Source organism: Bombus fervidus, chromosome 8 (genome assembly GCF_041682495.2).
Source record: "Bombus fervidus isolate BK054 chromosome 8, iyBomFerv1, whole genome shotgun sequence".
Taxonomy (NCBI): Eukaryota; Metazoa; Arthropoda; class Insecta; order Hymenoptera; family Apidae; genus Bombus; species Bombus fervidus.
In genome coordinates this window covers 1978304-1991184 of record NC_091524.1, presented here as the reverse complement: position 1 = coordinate 1991184, position 12881 = coordinate 1978304, and the positions used below count along the sequence as shown (strand labels likewise).

The 12881-nt window shown below is 47.2% G+C and overlaps 1 protein-coding gene across 4 annotated transcripts in view; it reads left to right on the top strand.

The window, feature by feature from the left end:
- The window catches only part of Fak (protein tyrosine kinase 2 Fak), a 37221-nt gene that overhangs the window by 11069 nt on the left and 13271 nt on the right, over window positions 1-12881 (top strand). For 3 of the 4 annotated variants that reach the window (XM_072008427.1, XM_072008428.1, XM_072008426.1), the window contains exon 2: window positions 9068-9707. The exons of the other annotated variant lie outside the window; for it this stretch is intronic. In XM_072008427.1, the coding sequence (XP_071864528.1) occupies window positions 9625-9707 (83 nt within the window). In that variant the 5' untranslated portion in view covers window positions 9068-9624. The remainder of the gene's footprint in view (window positions 1-9067; window positions 9708-12881) is intronic. 4 annotated transcript variants of the gene reach the window in all.

The window sequence follows — 12881 nt, the reverse complement described above, 5'->3', positions numbered from 1 at the left end:
GTCCCGACGTCTATGGTCGGACAAGGAACAAAGTTCGAGATATCCGACTCGTCACCTCGCTCGTCTATCGAATCCGAAACAATATCAAACTATCACCCCTCGCTTCATTCTGCTTCCACGCCCTGTTACTTTCCACCACCCGTCTTAACTTCGAATCATCCGCGTTCGTTTTACGACTCGTTCATGCTCGTTTAAAACGATACTTTATAACGTACATTTGATTCGTACGATCATTTGCAATTTTGTTCGCACCAGGAAGCGCAAACCGGTCAAGAATTTGGCGAACGAGTCGTTTTTCATTGACGAGCGTGGCCGATCCGCTGATCGCTGGTGCAGGTAAATGAATCCACACTCTCACGATTCGCGTCCGCCCCTTTAGCCTGTCCATCGACCCTAACTAGCTATTTATATACACGAGCGTCTTGTTTCTGTGCTCGTTGCTTCTGCGTATCTATGTCGACGAGATACACGCGGTGTACGCGCGTGTTCACGCGCCGACGAGTTCGCTCGCCAGCTCGCTCGTCTCTGCTCGCTCGCGACCGTGCGCGACCAGTTATAAGCGGCAAGGGTATCGATACGTGCTCGTGCTGGAATACAAATACGCGAATCGTATACGAACGCGCGATCTTTGTTTTATTGCACCGTGCGCCAGTGCCAAGATCGAGATTTATACTCCGACTGCGCGTGTTCCTACGTCATTGAAGTTTATTAGAGCTTTGGTTCCAGCTAGAACGAAACTTGTTCTTTTTTCATCGGTAAATATAAACTGCGTAATTTCAGACTCGTTAAAAGTTAAACCGCCTCGTTTTAAAAAAGATTCGCAATTCTTTCGAACGAAACGTAACCCGGTGATAAGTAGAACGAGGCCCACCCGCCTATGTACTTACGTCTAATTTGCAATTATCGTGTGGCCGATACGAGGCTGCCGCACGTATTTTCAAGACGAATCAGTCTCCTGTCTTTCCAAAAAGGGCGAGTCGTTTTAATGCCGAGCGCGCATAACGCGCGATTGTTTTCTTCCAAAGAAGTCGCGCCTTAGGTTGCGTTTCACAGGATCCCTTCGAAAGGCAGACGAAGAACCGTGCGGTTTCCTGTGGCGCGTCGCGATGGTAATGCTTAGGGCCGGCCACGCCTCTCTTCTATGCTCGCGTTTTGCTATTCCCTTTCCCGAGGTTCTAAATCCGTAGCAAAAAGGAGCAACCGTGAACGGTCGAATAACGGCAACGTTTCGAGCGGACTTGCCACGATGAGCGTGGAATCGCTGGCGATTAACAAGTCGAAAAAAAATTCCGCGGAAACTCTTTGTTTCCCGTGGTAGAGGTAGCGTGTCCGACTCGGCGATTCCGCTCGAGTTCGCAGCCACGAAGAGGGGTAGACTCGGCTAAATCTGTAGCAAAAGCATGCTTCAGCTTGGTTTTCAGAGAAGTCCTTGTGATTCGACCAAGATCGTTTAGACTCGCGATGACTGTTTCCATAGACGACGATAGCGATATTACGCATATCCCTATTCTGTGCTCCCGTATTTGTTACGTGTCTATTTTCGTTTCTGTCTTTTTTCTCCTTTTTTATCGTAACCCTTTTCTTGCCACGTGTCGCTAAGAATCGCTTACGAGACACGCTTACGAAGAAAGAACAATCGTCCGATGTTCCATCCGTTGAATCACCTGTCAATAACCGTCGAAAAAGGAAAAGGAGTAAGCACACGACGCGTACCGCCATGTTGGACCACCGTCGTCACTCGCCGAATATGCTCAGCGCATAATTATGAGGGCGCAGCTGCGAGATAGCACGTATACATTTTTCAAAACCACCGCTATATACCTCCGACACGCGAGTCTGTCTGTATTCCTCGCATATATTCACTTGGACGCGTCCGTGTCCGTCACACCGAAGACCGGAAGTGCCGCGATAAGCCATACACGGCATCGTTTATGGCCACTGAGTATCAGCCTCCGATCAGACGTATTCGTAACGGTCGTTCGACTTTTTCGCATTCCTAATCATTTTGCCATCGCTAAAACAAACAAGAATTGATAATACAATTTTCCGAGGAAAAGAACATCCGGTTCTGAAGATATTTGTATCGGAAAACCTGTTCGCATCCTGTTCACTCTAAAGGAAAAAAATTATCTCGGAACCTTGAACGGTACAAAAGGTAATTAGGTGCTCCGCTTCCGACGGATGATCCTGTCTCGCGGTAATCCTCTTACCTTCACCCGCTTGACGCTCGATCCGTTAATCGTAGGCCGACGTAACGCGTTGCGATTGAACGCCGCATAAAGATGAATTTATATTATCCTCTCCGGCACGGTACGGTTACGGCACGGTTCTGTTCCGATAAACATTTTTGCGAAAAATAAGATAGGGCTGTTCGTATAAGCGTGGTCATAGCGCTAACGCACCGGCACGACAGAATATTGAAACATGGGTTTTAAACGAGACCGTTCACGCTATCCGTCACCGTACGGTACGTAACGTTGCCGTTGCGTGACGATCCGCGCCGTATAGTAAGCATAAATCCACCTTAATTCGGTAGTCCACGTCGCTCAATCGAGCGGAACGGCGAAAAGGATAGGGTAGGACTTGTGGAAACCGCGTGTGAAAGTAGCGATGCGTGGAGCCGGTGTTGCTTGTTTCCCAACGGGACGAAACGCATCCAAACGCTCGATGGCCATTGTTCGCCTATCGTGCGCGCGCCTAGTTCGATGAACTTGGAGATACTTTTGTCTGTGGATCGTAACGCGCCGCGAATCTATCGGCGTTTTATTTACGCTTCGGTTCGTTTTGTTCTGTGAAGCGGAGGCGGGAACAACGGACCGCTTCTGCTCTTACGCGATACACGAGCCGCATCTATCATCTGTGCTATCGAGCCGTGCGAAAAAGGAGAGAGCCTCGTCGATATGAATTAACTCGTTGATTCACGAGAACGCGAGCAATTTCATAATTTTCAGCGTTTCCCTTCTCGTAAATTGTCGCTACTGCGTACCGTATCTATCAGCAACGGGAAAATTCATAGTCGCTACCTCCTCTAAAACTCGAACATATCGAGCAGAAACGAGGGAACTAATGAACCGTGAGCTCGATTCGAACACACGTCCATGGAAATGCGTTGGCCAATTAGCAATTTATAGTGAGAACCGCGTGAATTTTCCCAAGACCCGCGATACCCTCGTTGCGTAGATTTGAATCGCACAATCTTTGCGGTGCTTCTCATGTCCATTAAAAAAAAAAATCAGTTTCGCGATAATTACGACGAAGCTTCGTTCCACGAAAAGAATTGGAGCCACGATTATCTTGTTTTTATAATCGTAACTTACGTCAAACGATAGACGATATCGCGGCGGATAGACCCGGTCGCGTGCAATGTCAGTCGGAACCGAAATATTCGCGTAGCCCACGACCACGCAACTGTAATCTGTTTGTCCCGATGCGTAATAATAAAACGAACGAGCCGACAGGAAAGACAGGGACGATAAGTAGATGATAAGGGATGGCAGGGCGAGGAATCGTTACTCGTTGTCGGTCGCGAACCGGATGGCGCGTATATGCGCGACACATCGTGTGTGCCTCCTGCCGCCATATCGGTGCACGGTGCGGCGGTTCGAAGTTCAAGGCCGTGTCGTGCATCCAGCCATGTAATTACCGCTGGAACTCTCTCGTGAAAAAATGCATCTCCGAAGAAACGGGGCTCGACGGGATCAAGGAACATGCAATGCCTAAAATCATGAAACCTTATCATGGCGACACGGCGTTTCGAAGAAACTTCTCACGCGAAAGTCGTTTCTTCGCGTTGCCTTGCGGAATACTTTAATCTCTCGTCAGTGCTCGCGGCAGTTGTCAGCGACGATGCCTCTGGACTAGCCACGGATCGATAATTCAACGTTCTCACGAGGCCAATCCAAAAAGAAGAAAACGAATGGAATGGACTGGACGGCCAAGAGAGGGGTTGAAGAGGGATGGGAGAGGGATGCATGAAAAACAGTATGCTCTCTCGTCGCACACTAATTTGCATCGGAGATACGTATACATACACAGCGCGGCGGGAGAATCTCCCTTTTTCGACAGGGCAGCCGCGTATCAACAAGGGTATCTAACGATGAACAAGGGGCGAGACTCGTCCAGACTGGGGCGATAATGCTCTCAAACGTGTCGTCCTCGAGCTTCCGCTTCACTCGTTTCGGACAAAATTAAATATTTTATCTTGCCGACGAAACCGTGCCTCTCTCGCTTTCTCGATGAATTTTCAAGAGAAGGTTCTCCATTAAACCACGAAGCCAACTAGAGAATTTTCCCATTTTCATCGAGAAGGAAAAAGGCGGAGGGAAATTCTCGAAGAGGAATAATGGAAGAGAGAGAAAAGGGGGAATCGATCGCGTACGGCCGACGTCATTTTTCTCCGTGGTATTATTCCGAATCGAAGTTGTCGTACAGGATGCAAGCGCGTCAAGATTACGTACGTGCCAGGAATTCTGGGATATTGACGGTATCGAAACCTACGAATTCTTCCTGTCGTCTCTGTTGTTCGTCTATTCGCCGCCGGCTTTATACAGGAGAGACTTTAATTTCCCGGGAATCAACTGGGCATACTATCGTCGTCGTTTCAAACAAGAGAAAAACCATCGATAGCGATTGCTTTCCCTGCTGCGAGTTTATCGCGTCCTAGAACGCATCTCCAACACGCAATTTCTGTTCTCGTTTCTCGGCCGATTACTCCAAATACTTCCTATCTTGCGTCTATCTTAGCCCGCGAGCGTCTGTGTTCGATGATAACACGCCAATCGTCAGATAAATTGAATTAGGCTCATAGGAGAACAGGGTATACGTACCTATTGGTACCGTGGCTTCTCCATTTCCTCTTAATTGTCTTGTTAAAACTCGCCGATATCGAGGCTCTGACACAAACCGTTATTTCGACGGAATATTACGTCGACGATGAAGAACCGAATCGTTCCTAATTTCCAGAGTTACCGAAGAACCGAGGTTGGCAAAAGTTTCGCCGTTGTAACTTTCGAAACAAAAAGTCAATCCAGCCGAAGCCTGGGATCCGGTTCCCAACCCTTCGTCGAAAGTAACAATTATCGGAGCTCGCAAGCTCTTTTGGTTATTTAAAACGACTAGCAGAAGAGGATGGCGTAATTGCTTCGCTATCGTGGCTCGCAAAAGGCGGACGACAGTATTTGCGAAACGGAGTCGCGAAAGTCGACTTGATTTCGTCCATAACTTCGTTGTCTACCTTCCCCTGTATGCCGTATTAATCTCGTGTGACGGGCAAATCCCGTCGCAAAGATAATTAAATTGTCTACGAAAAGGATTAATTAAACCTTGACATTTCGTCTGTCCACGCGATAATCTTATACCCCATCGGATCGTTAAATCCTGCCCAGGCAGTCCTGACGACGTAACTCGCGTTACTACAAACGTATCGATCCGACTGGATGTCGTAACAGGTTGAGAGCAGCACGTGGTCGAATATAATATCGTTGAAAGACACAACCTGCTACGACGTTGCTGTTGCGAATATTCTTCCGATATTCGTGGTCGCATCGCCGGCGTTTCTAACGATATTTAATCAGATTAATATGTACGAATCGTGGTTTCAGTCACTCGAACGTCCCGATATACAGGCACACAACGTGCCGGCCAGATACACAGGTACGCGCAAATTTTCAAGAGGTTGCGGATAGGTCTCTGACCTAGGCGAGCTGCAACGCGCACACTTCGGTCGCAGTGAATATTCCATTCGTAGTCACAGGAAGTAGCGTGAGAGTTATATATGCGCATAGGCTCGAACGGGGTTGCGGCTATTCCGGCTAGCGGCTCTCGAGGGTTGTTCAGCTATCAGGGACGTACCTCTCCGACCACTCGATGCATCGTAGTTTCGCATTATCGTGCGACCCGTCTCTCGTGAAAATAACCACGTGAATTAACTCGTCGCTGTGCGCGAAACGAACGACTCTGACGGTAAATTGTTTTCTCAGTCCGTTTGTACACGTACGTATATAGCTGTAGCGTACAGCTTGGACAGGCTTAATATTTTCCAGGTTTAAAGGATTATTTCGGAAATAGAACGAATGCGTTTACAAACGCGCTCAAGCAGTCTGAGAAAGCTCTTGTTTTCGAGCTTGCGAAATGTTAGGCTAGTCTGACGATAACACTCGACAACGTAGGTTTCAAGGACGCGCGAACATTGTATGAGAGTAATCGAGTTAATTTCGTCGATTATGCTTCTCCGTAGGGTCGGCCGATGTTGCGGTTATTCCAGTGCTCGACTCTCCAGGGGGTGCCGAGCTTGTCCTTTGCTCAGGGACGCATCCTTACGCGAAACTCCGAGTTTCCACAGCGCATCGAAGCGCAGCTATTACGAAATCACCGCCGAAATTAATTCGAACGGTTCGATAACAAGTGTGAAACTAATTTGGCAAATGGCACGGGATCCTTGCTCGTTCAGATACGAACGAACTTGCGGCTACTATATTGGCAAACGTTCGAAACACTAGCAGACGTTGCCGGATGCTTCGCCAGCGAGTTCGCGGCTACCTCTATCCAACGCATCGCGCGAAATCCTGCCGCTCGAAACTGCCAAGGAGAGAGCACTCGCAATCTTCGAACTAGTCCATTTCCAGCCCTTTCCAATTTTTCAAACCTTGTGATACCTACCCCTAGAAGCTGTCGCAATCCTGAAAAATGCGAACAACCGTCTTTCGTTTCGATGCAAATAGTTGCATGTGCCATGACAAACGGTTTACGGGTAATAGAAAGAATGAGAGAGAACAGTAATATGGAGGACAGAGGAGAGGAGAACTCGCAGGATCGGACGCAAACGTTCGCCCCGAGCCGTGTGTGTCGGGGGTTGCGAGCCGTGTCAGGATCGAGGGTAGGCGGCCGACGAACCAAGGGAGGCCGATAGATAGGGATGAAGGGAGAAAGGCTCGGTGGGTGAGCCGTACCGGGGGAAGGACGCCGGGCGTCGCGGCGCAGGCTGCCGCACCCAGCAAAGCGCTTGCTCCCCTTGAACCGGCAAAACGTATACCTGACGCAACCGAGGAGACGACGAGCGCGCGTCGTTCTCGCGACACGCTGTTGCTAGGCGCTCGTTTTCGAGCAACGATTCCGCTCCGGGAATTCACCCCGCTGTCCACCGAAGCCGTCCATCCGCCTGCGTTTCGCGGATTTCCAACACCGAGCCAAGGTCACGACACGTTCGCGTATCACGTTCCACGAAACTTGCCAATCTGAAACCCGGTGCTATCCGCGCTACTTGCCCTTCGCGTCCTGCGCGTCCTGCGCGTCCTTTGGAAGCGTGCTACGAGCCGGTGTTCCCTCTTTGCGTCCTGTGTTTGCTTGCGCGGCTTCTACGTCTTCCTGTGAAGTTCTCCACTTTTATACGTGATATCGATATGTGAATTCAAGTGAAGTTTCGAAGAGCGATAAGGAAAGACGAGGTGATTCAAGGGATGAGATAGGAACCGACGAAGGTAATCAAAAACTGGCTGGAAAGGAAAATTGCACGAAGTGTGTGGAACTCGGGTTTGTCATGTCAGGAGTTGGAAGGAATCGCGATACATATATCGGCACGTATGCGACAGGAAGTAGCCGAAGCTGAAGTACGAACCAGTGTGTGGGTGACGAAGAGAGGAGGAAGATTTCGAAGCGCCGTGTCAAGGTTGCACGACCTTGATTCGGTCAGCGACACAAGCTTGGCTACGTTTCGCAAAATCGAGCGCACGCTGGATTCGTGCGCGGAGCACGCGTGTACCGTCACTAGCCGCTTCGAATTTTCATAGAAGTGTCCTCGTTTTTTCAATTCGACGATGCTTTTTCTCAACTCGAATTTCTTTCTCCGCGCATAAACCGCCAGTATATTAATCGCTTATTCTAAGTATCGAAACACCAAATTTTATAGCATCGTTAAGAGGTAACTATAGGGACAAAGTCTTGAAGTTCCTCGAAAATTCTCTGGGTTGTGAATCGTATAATTTTAGAAACGGTTTTATTTCTCCAGTCCAGGAGAACGTCTAGTTAACCGAATCGACTCGAATGTAACTTTATATTGTCCTAGAGACGCTTTTCTTTTGCGATACTTTTTTAAGCCGGAAAATGCTCTCGAGAATATTTATGAGCTACTACGAAGCCGTTCCTGATAAAACACGTTTCGTTCCCCCAGACCATTTGGTTTCCCTACGTTTAAACGTGGATTAATCGAATAGTCATTCGATCCTGCGGGACCCCTCTGAATTTCATTAACACGACCACTCTCTTATCTCTAAATACGCATATGCATCGAAGCGAAAGAAAGCCGATTTTCGCCGACGTAGACGAAGCGTTTAGCATCGCGAAAATGTTCGCGAAGCTTGCAGGCTAATTACCGTACCAACGGGAATAACACTGCGGTAGTCGGCCCTGCGGAGACTGCAGACAGACGTGGGTGGTGTCCATCTTGAAATAGATTGCATGCCTTACCGGCAGTCGTGCGAGCTTTTTCACGAATTAAATCTCTCTCATCCATTCGCCATAAACTACATTCCAACATAGATATTCGTTTCTCGAAAGTACTCGAGTCAAACTCGTTGTAAGAGAATCTCTCTGCTGCCAGGGTATTTTTCGAGTGCGATGAAAGTTTAAATTCGCTCGAGGAAATACTGTTCCCGTAGTTTCGTTGAACGATCAGTCGATATCTCGACTGAATAGTTTCATGTTTATGTCCGGTTCTGGCGGAATTTACGTGACGGGACTGGAAGGTCTGTGGCCAGGATTTAGGCGGTGCCCCTGCCTTTGGGATAGGTTAGGTTCGTCCTCATAGACGTACGCGAGTGCACGCGAGATCTCTATCGGTTTTGGAAGTTGCTCGCAAATCGCGCAACAAGAGTTTCCGACGCTTGGAAAGATGAAGCAATGGCTTAGATAAGAACACCCGTATCTTCCAGCCACGCTCCGCGATAGAGGACATTAAGCCAGCTTTTCCACTTTCCCATGCGGTACTGGAAAGAACTTGGGGAGGAGTTCGTTTGAAAGCGATTACCTTGCATAAAAATAGTTGTTTTAAAATTACGTCGATGGTTGTTTACAGTTATTAAGCAACGATAGAAACCGTCGTTCAACGGAGATCAAAATTGAAATCCATTGAAGCCGTGGAATATAGAATCGCGAGTTCGGTAGATCCAGTAGCTAGCTCGTTAATCGAAGAGGAGGACGGGATAAAATTTCCAGTGCATCTCCGGTGTGTGTTTCCGACGGCGATATCGATTCGAAAGTGGCGGTACAGCAAATACACCGGAAAGGGAAGAAACATCACCGGTAAACGAAGAAGTTGCATCGAGGTACCACTGAATTCCGCCGCTTCATGCGCGACGCTCCAAATCCTACCGACACCGGAACCAACCGCTTTCCTTCGGAAATTTGTTTCTCTCCTTGCTTCAGAGAACTCTTTCGATAAAATCGTGGATATCGTTGCTATAGCGAGGCAACAGTGGAAGCAAAAAAAAAACGCGTCTTCCGTCCTGAAGATTTATTTCACGCGTATACGTTCTCGAACGAAGTGTTCTATATCTCACCGTGCCGATGAAAACAGTGACTAGTGGTGGGTGATGATCAGTGACCCACCGTTTCGAATGAAGTGGTTTTAGGATGATGGTGGAGCGTGTCGAGGACCATCTCTTCATGTATCGACGTCCCGTTTACCGAGTCTTCCAGTACCTCGAAACCACCGAGTAAGTATCACAACCAAAAAGAATTTCTCCGCGATTTCACGCCGATCGTGTTTATACTTGTATTGCGTTATCGAACGCGGTCGTTTCGAGCGGCTTTGTTTCGACGGGACGCCGAAAGATCCGCAACGACGACGAGACAAAGATGAAATAAATTACGCGTTTCACCGGCCATGGAAACGAATCGAATCTCGATAATATGCGATCTCGGAGAGGTTTTGGAAAGTTTGCCCAGGGGGTTCGAGATGGTTGCGGTTCCTTAGACGCTGGGTATCCAGCTGTTAGAATCTTCAGAACCACGGAACAGGCGTTTAAACAAAGGGGTTAGTTCGTTTGAAGAGCAGCCAATGGCAATTTCCATGCATAAAGCCTTTGCAAGTCCCTTTTCCAATTCGTGAATGGAGGGAAACGCCGCGAGGGAGATTCAAGTGGGAGTAAAAGGAGAAGGAAGAAGAGGAACACAGATGGTTTCGCGCGAAAACACCTTCTTTTTTCGTAGACTGTGTTACATCGATGGCAACGGGTAACCATGACGAAATTGCCATCATCGACTACAGCCCTCTCGGTAACCGTTTCTAATTTATGCTATTAAATGGACTTCAATATCGCCGGTGCGTAGCTACTGTCGTTTCCTTATACTTGCAAACTTTCGAAATCTTTCAAGATTAAATTTTATCTGCGTCCTCGACAAAAGAATCGTATCGTATCGTTCTATCGACGTTACTGCGTCTCCATTTCTCTTTCGTTCGACGATAATCGCTTTGCATTGTACGTTGTAAAGTTTTACCGCGATCACAATCCCATCTAAAAAGCTTCATGGTCTGTCAAATTACAGCAAAAAATTTACCTCGCCGAATAGTTAGAAAGAAGTCACGTGACGTGGAAAATGAGGAAACTTTGGTCAGGATGCCAGCCAGAACTTGCTGGTCAGACCTTAACTAAAAAGTTTCGGGAGACGTCTGCGACGCTTTTCTCAAGTGGTTCGCTGCTACTTGCATCTATGTACTTAATTCCAAGTCGCGTCCACTCGCCGCGAGAGCTACATAAACAGTCATATCCTCCGTAAAAGCAATTCCCTCGCTTCATCCGAGTAATCGAAATTTCGGATTAATCGAAAAGTGAGGCGAATTCGATGATATCCTAAGCAAAAACGATACGAATGTTAACATAGATTCGAAATCAAGGACGCAACGTATGGGATAAATCTCGTTCGAGTCTTGATAAGCGATCTTTGTTGCACAAATAGGATAGTTCAGAACACTTTTCCACGGTACGAACGAGTTTCATTGTTCGAAAGCTGTTAGGAAACCGAGTTCGCCTTTCCATTCGAAGTTCAACGAGCTTTTAAGCCACGAGATTCATAATTTTAGAATTTAGATGGACCACCATCGTTCGTTCGATGTTTGACTGGCCTAGCAGGTTCTACGAGCAGCGAATTTTCGAGAGGTCGACCTTCGATTTTACGTTTCGTAATCTGACCGCGTCGTCTCGGATAGCGTCAAATCAACCTCGAATTAATCGCCGACGTCCTATGAGTATTCTTGTATTTAACATATATATCCGTTCCGAGATTGTCGGGAAAAAGGACATCGAATTTGACCCCAATGAAGCGTATTTTCTTAATATCCTGTTAAAAAATAATCAACTCGAGCACGAAGGTAACTCGAAGCACCTTTCAAGTTAAATATTGCTTGTTTAGATTCACAAAAAATGAATAACCACCGCGATCTTTCATGAGAAGTTCCGCTCAATTCCCTCTGCTTGACATTCTATGATTTCCGATGGTTTGGAGTTTGCCCTTTACTACCCCGTTGGTGAAATTTGTGCCGTGAACGACGTTCATCCTGTGGTCAATTAGTGGTCACTTTCTCGAAAATCGTATCGATTACCTCGCTGCTGTTTTCGTTTTTGGAGGTTTCCTTCCGGTTCCAGCTATTTCCTTGAACGATGTCTATCCATGTTAGTGGTAAATAATCTATCGCTTCAAAGATTTCTCTCCGGCAATACTCCCTCAAATATATCCGGCTTATTCTAAAGAAATTGAAACTTGGAACAATTTCCTACATCCGAAGAAGTAACTCTATAGCGTTCTTCGTGAATTCTTTAGCTGGGAGAAAATTCAGTTTACCAAGAAAAATAAACGCAAATATTGTAACGAATAAATTGGGAAGAGAAATAGCTTAAAAGTGGCAAACGTGTCAGAAAAAAGAAAGAAAAAGGAGAAGGAAGATGAAGTTGAACTACAAAGTTATCGATGTGAAAATGTGCCACGATGTTCGCGAACTATCTATATGTATGTATGTGTAGGGTCGTGTCGGAGTCGCAATGCGGATGCACCTCGTATTCCATCTCCTTGATTACACACCGTTGTCATGCATTGGGGCGATCGATCCAGCTAAGCTAGATCACCGACAATGCTATATCCGTGTTAAATCCTACGAGTTACACCATGAATGTATCTGAATTTCAGACCATAGAGAATACAACGTTCTTTCTTCTCTATGAAATAACTCGAGTCCACGACTGCTCGTAAAAATATAAATTCTCGTAAAGTTGGTGGCTCTATCGGAACGGTCGAATATACCCCGTGGATGATTTATTCCTGCGGACTATTGTTTAACTTCTATCCTTCGCTTAAATGCCATTAAACACCGCCAGCTCGTTGTCCCGTGGAGAACCTTTCACACCGCAACTCGATCGCGTTGTGAGACTTGTTGGACTTGTATTTTCTTCGCCCGGTATTGTCGATGCTTTGCATTCCTTGTCCTGGGCCCGGTTTCCACGTTTTCTTTGTAGCCTAGTTACCGCGATTACAACCTGTCATCATTTCCTCTCTTATCCCTATAGAATACGTACGTATCTCCGAGAAACGAAGCTAGTTTGTGTAAGATCCGCGTTTCTCTTTCATTCCGATGAAAACGACTAGCTTTGAAGCTCACGCAAGGAGGATCGAATACACCCCTTAACCTTAAAAGTCGATTAAACGGAAATAGAAAGCAAGAAGAGAAGAAGCGATCGCGTTGGAAGTTTCATGGAGGTGAAATATCGAGCGATCGGCGTCTCCAGGCAGTCTGTTGGCGCGATCGTGCACTGACTTGGAACAGCCGATCGCCCTGTTTATTTGCGCCGTAGGAATTGCGCTAGCGACGCGATTTTTCATCGACGTCCCACGCGTTA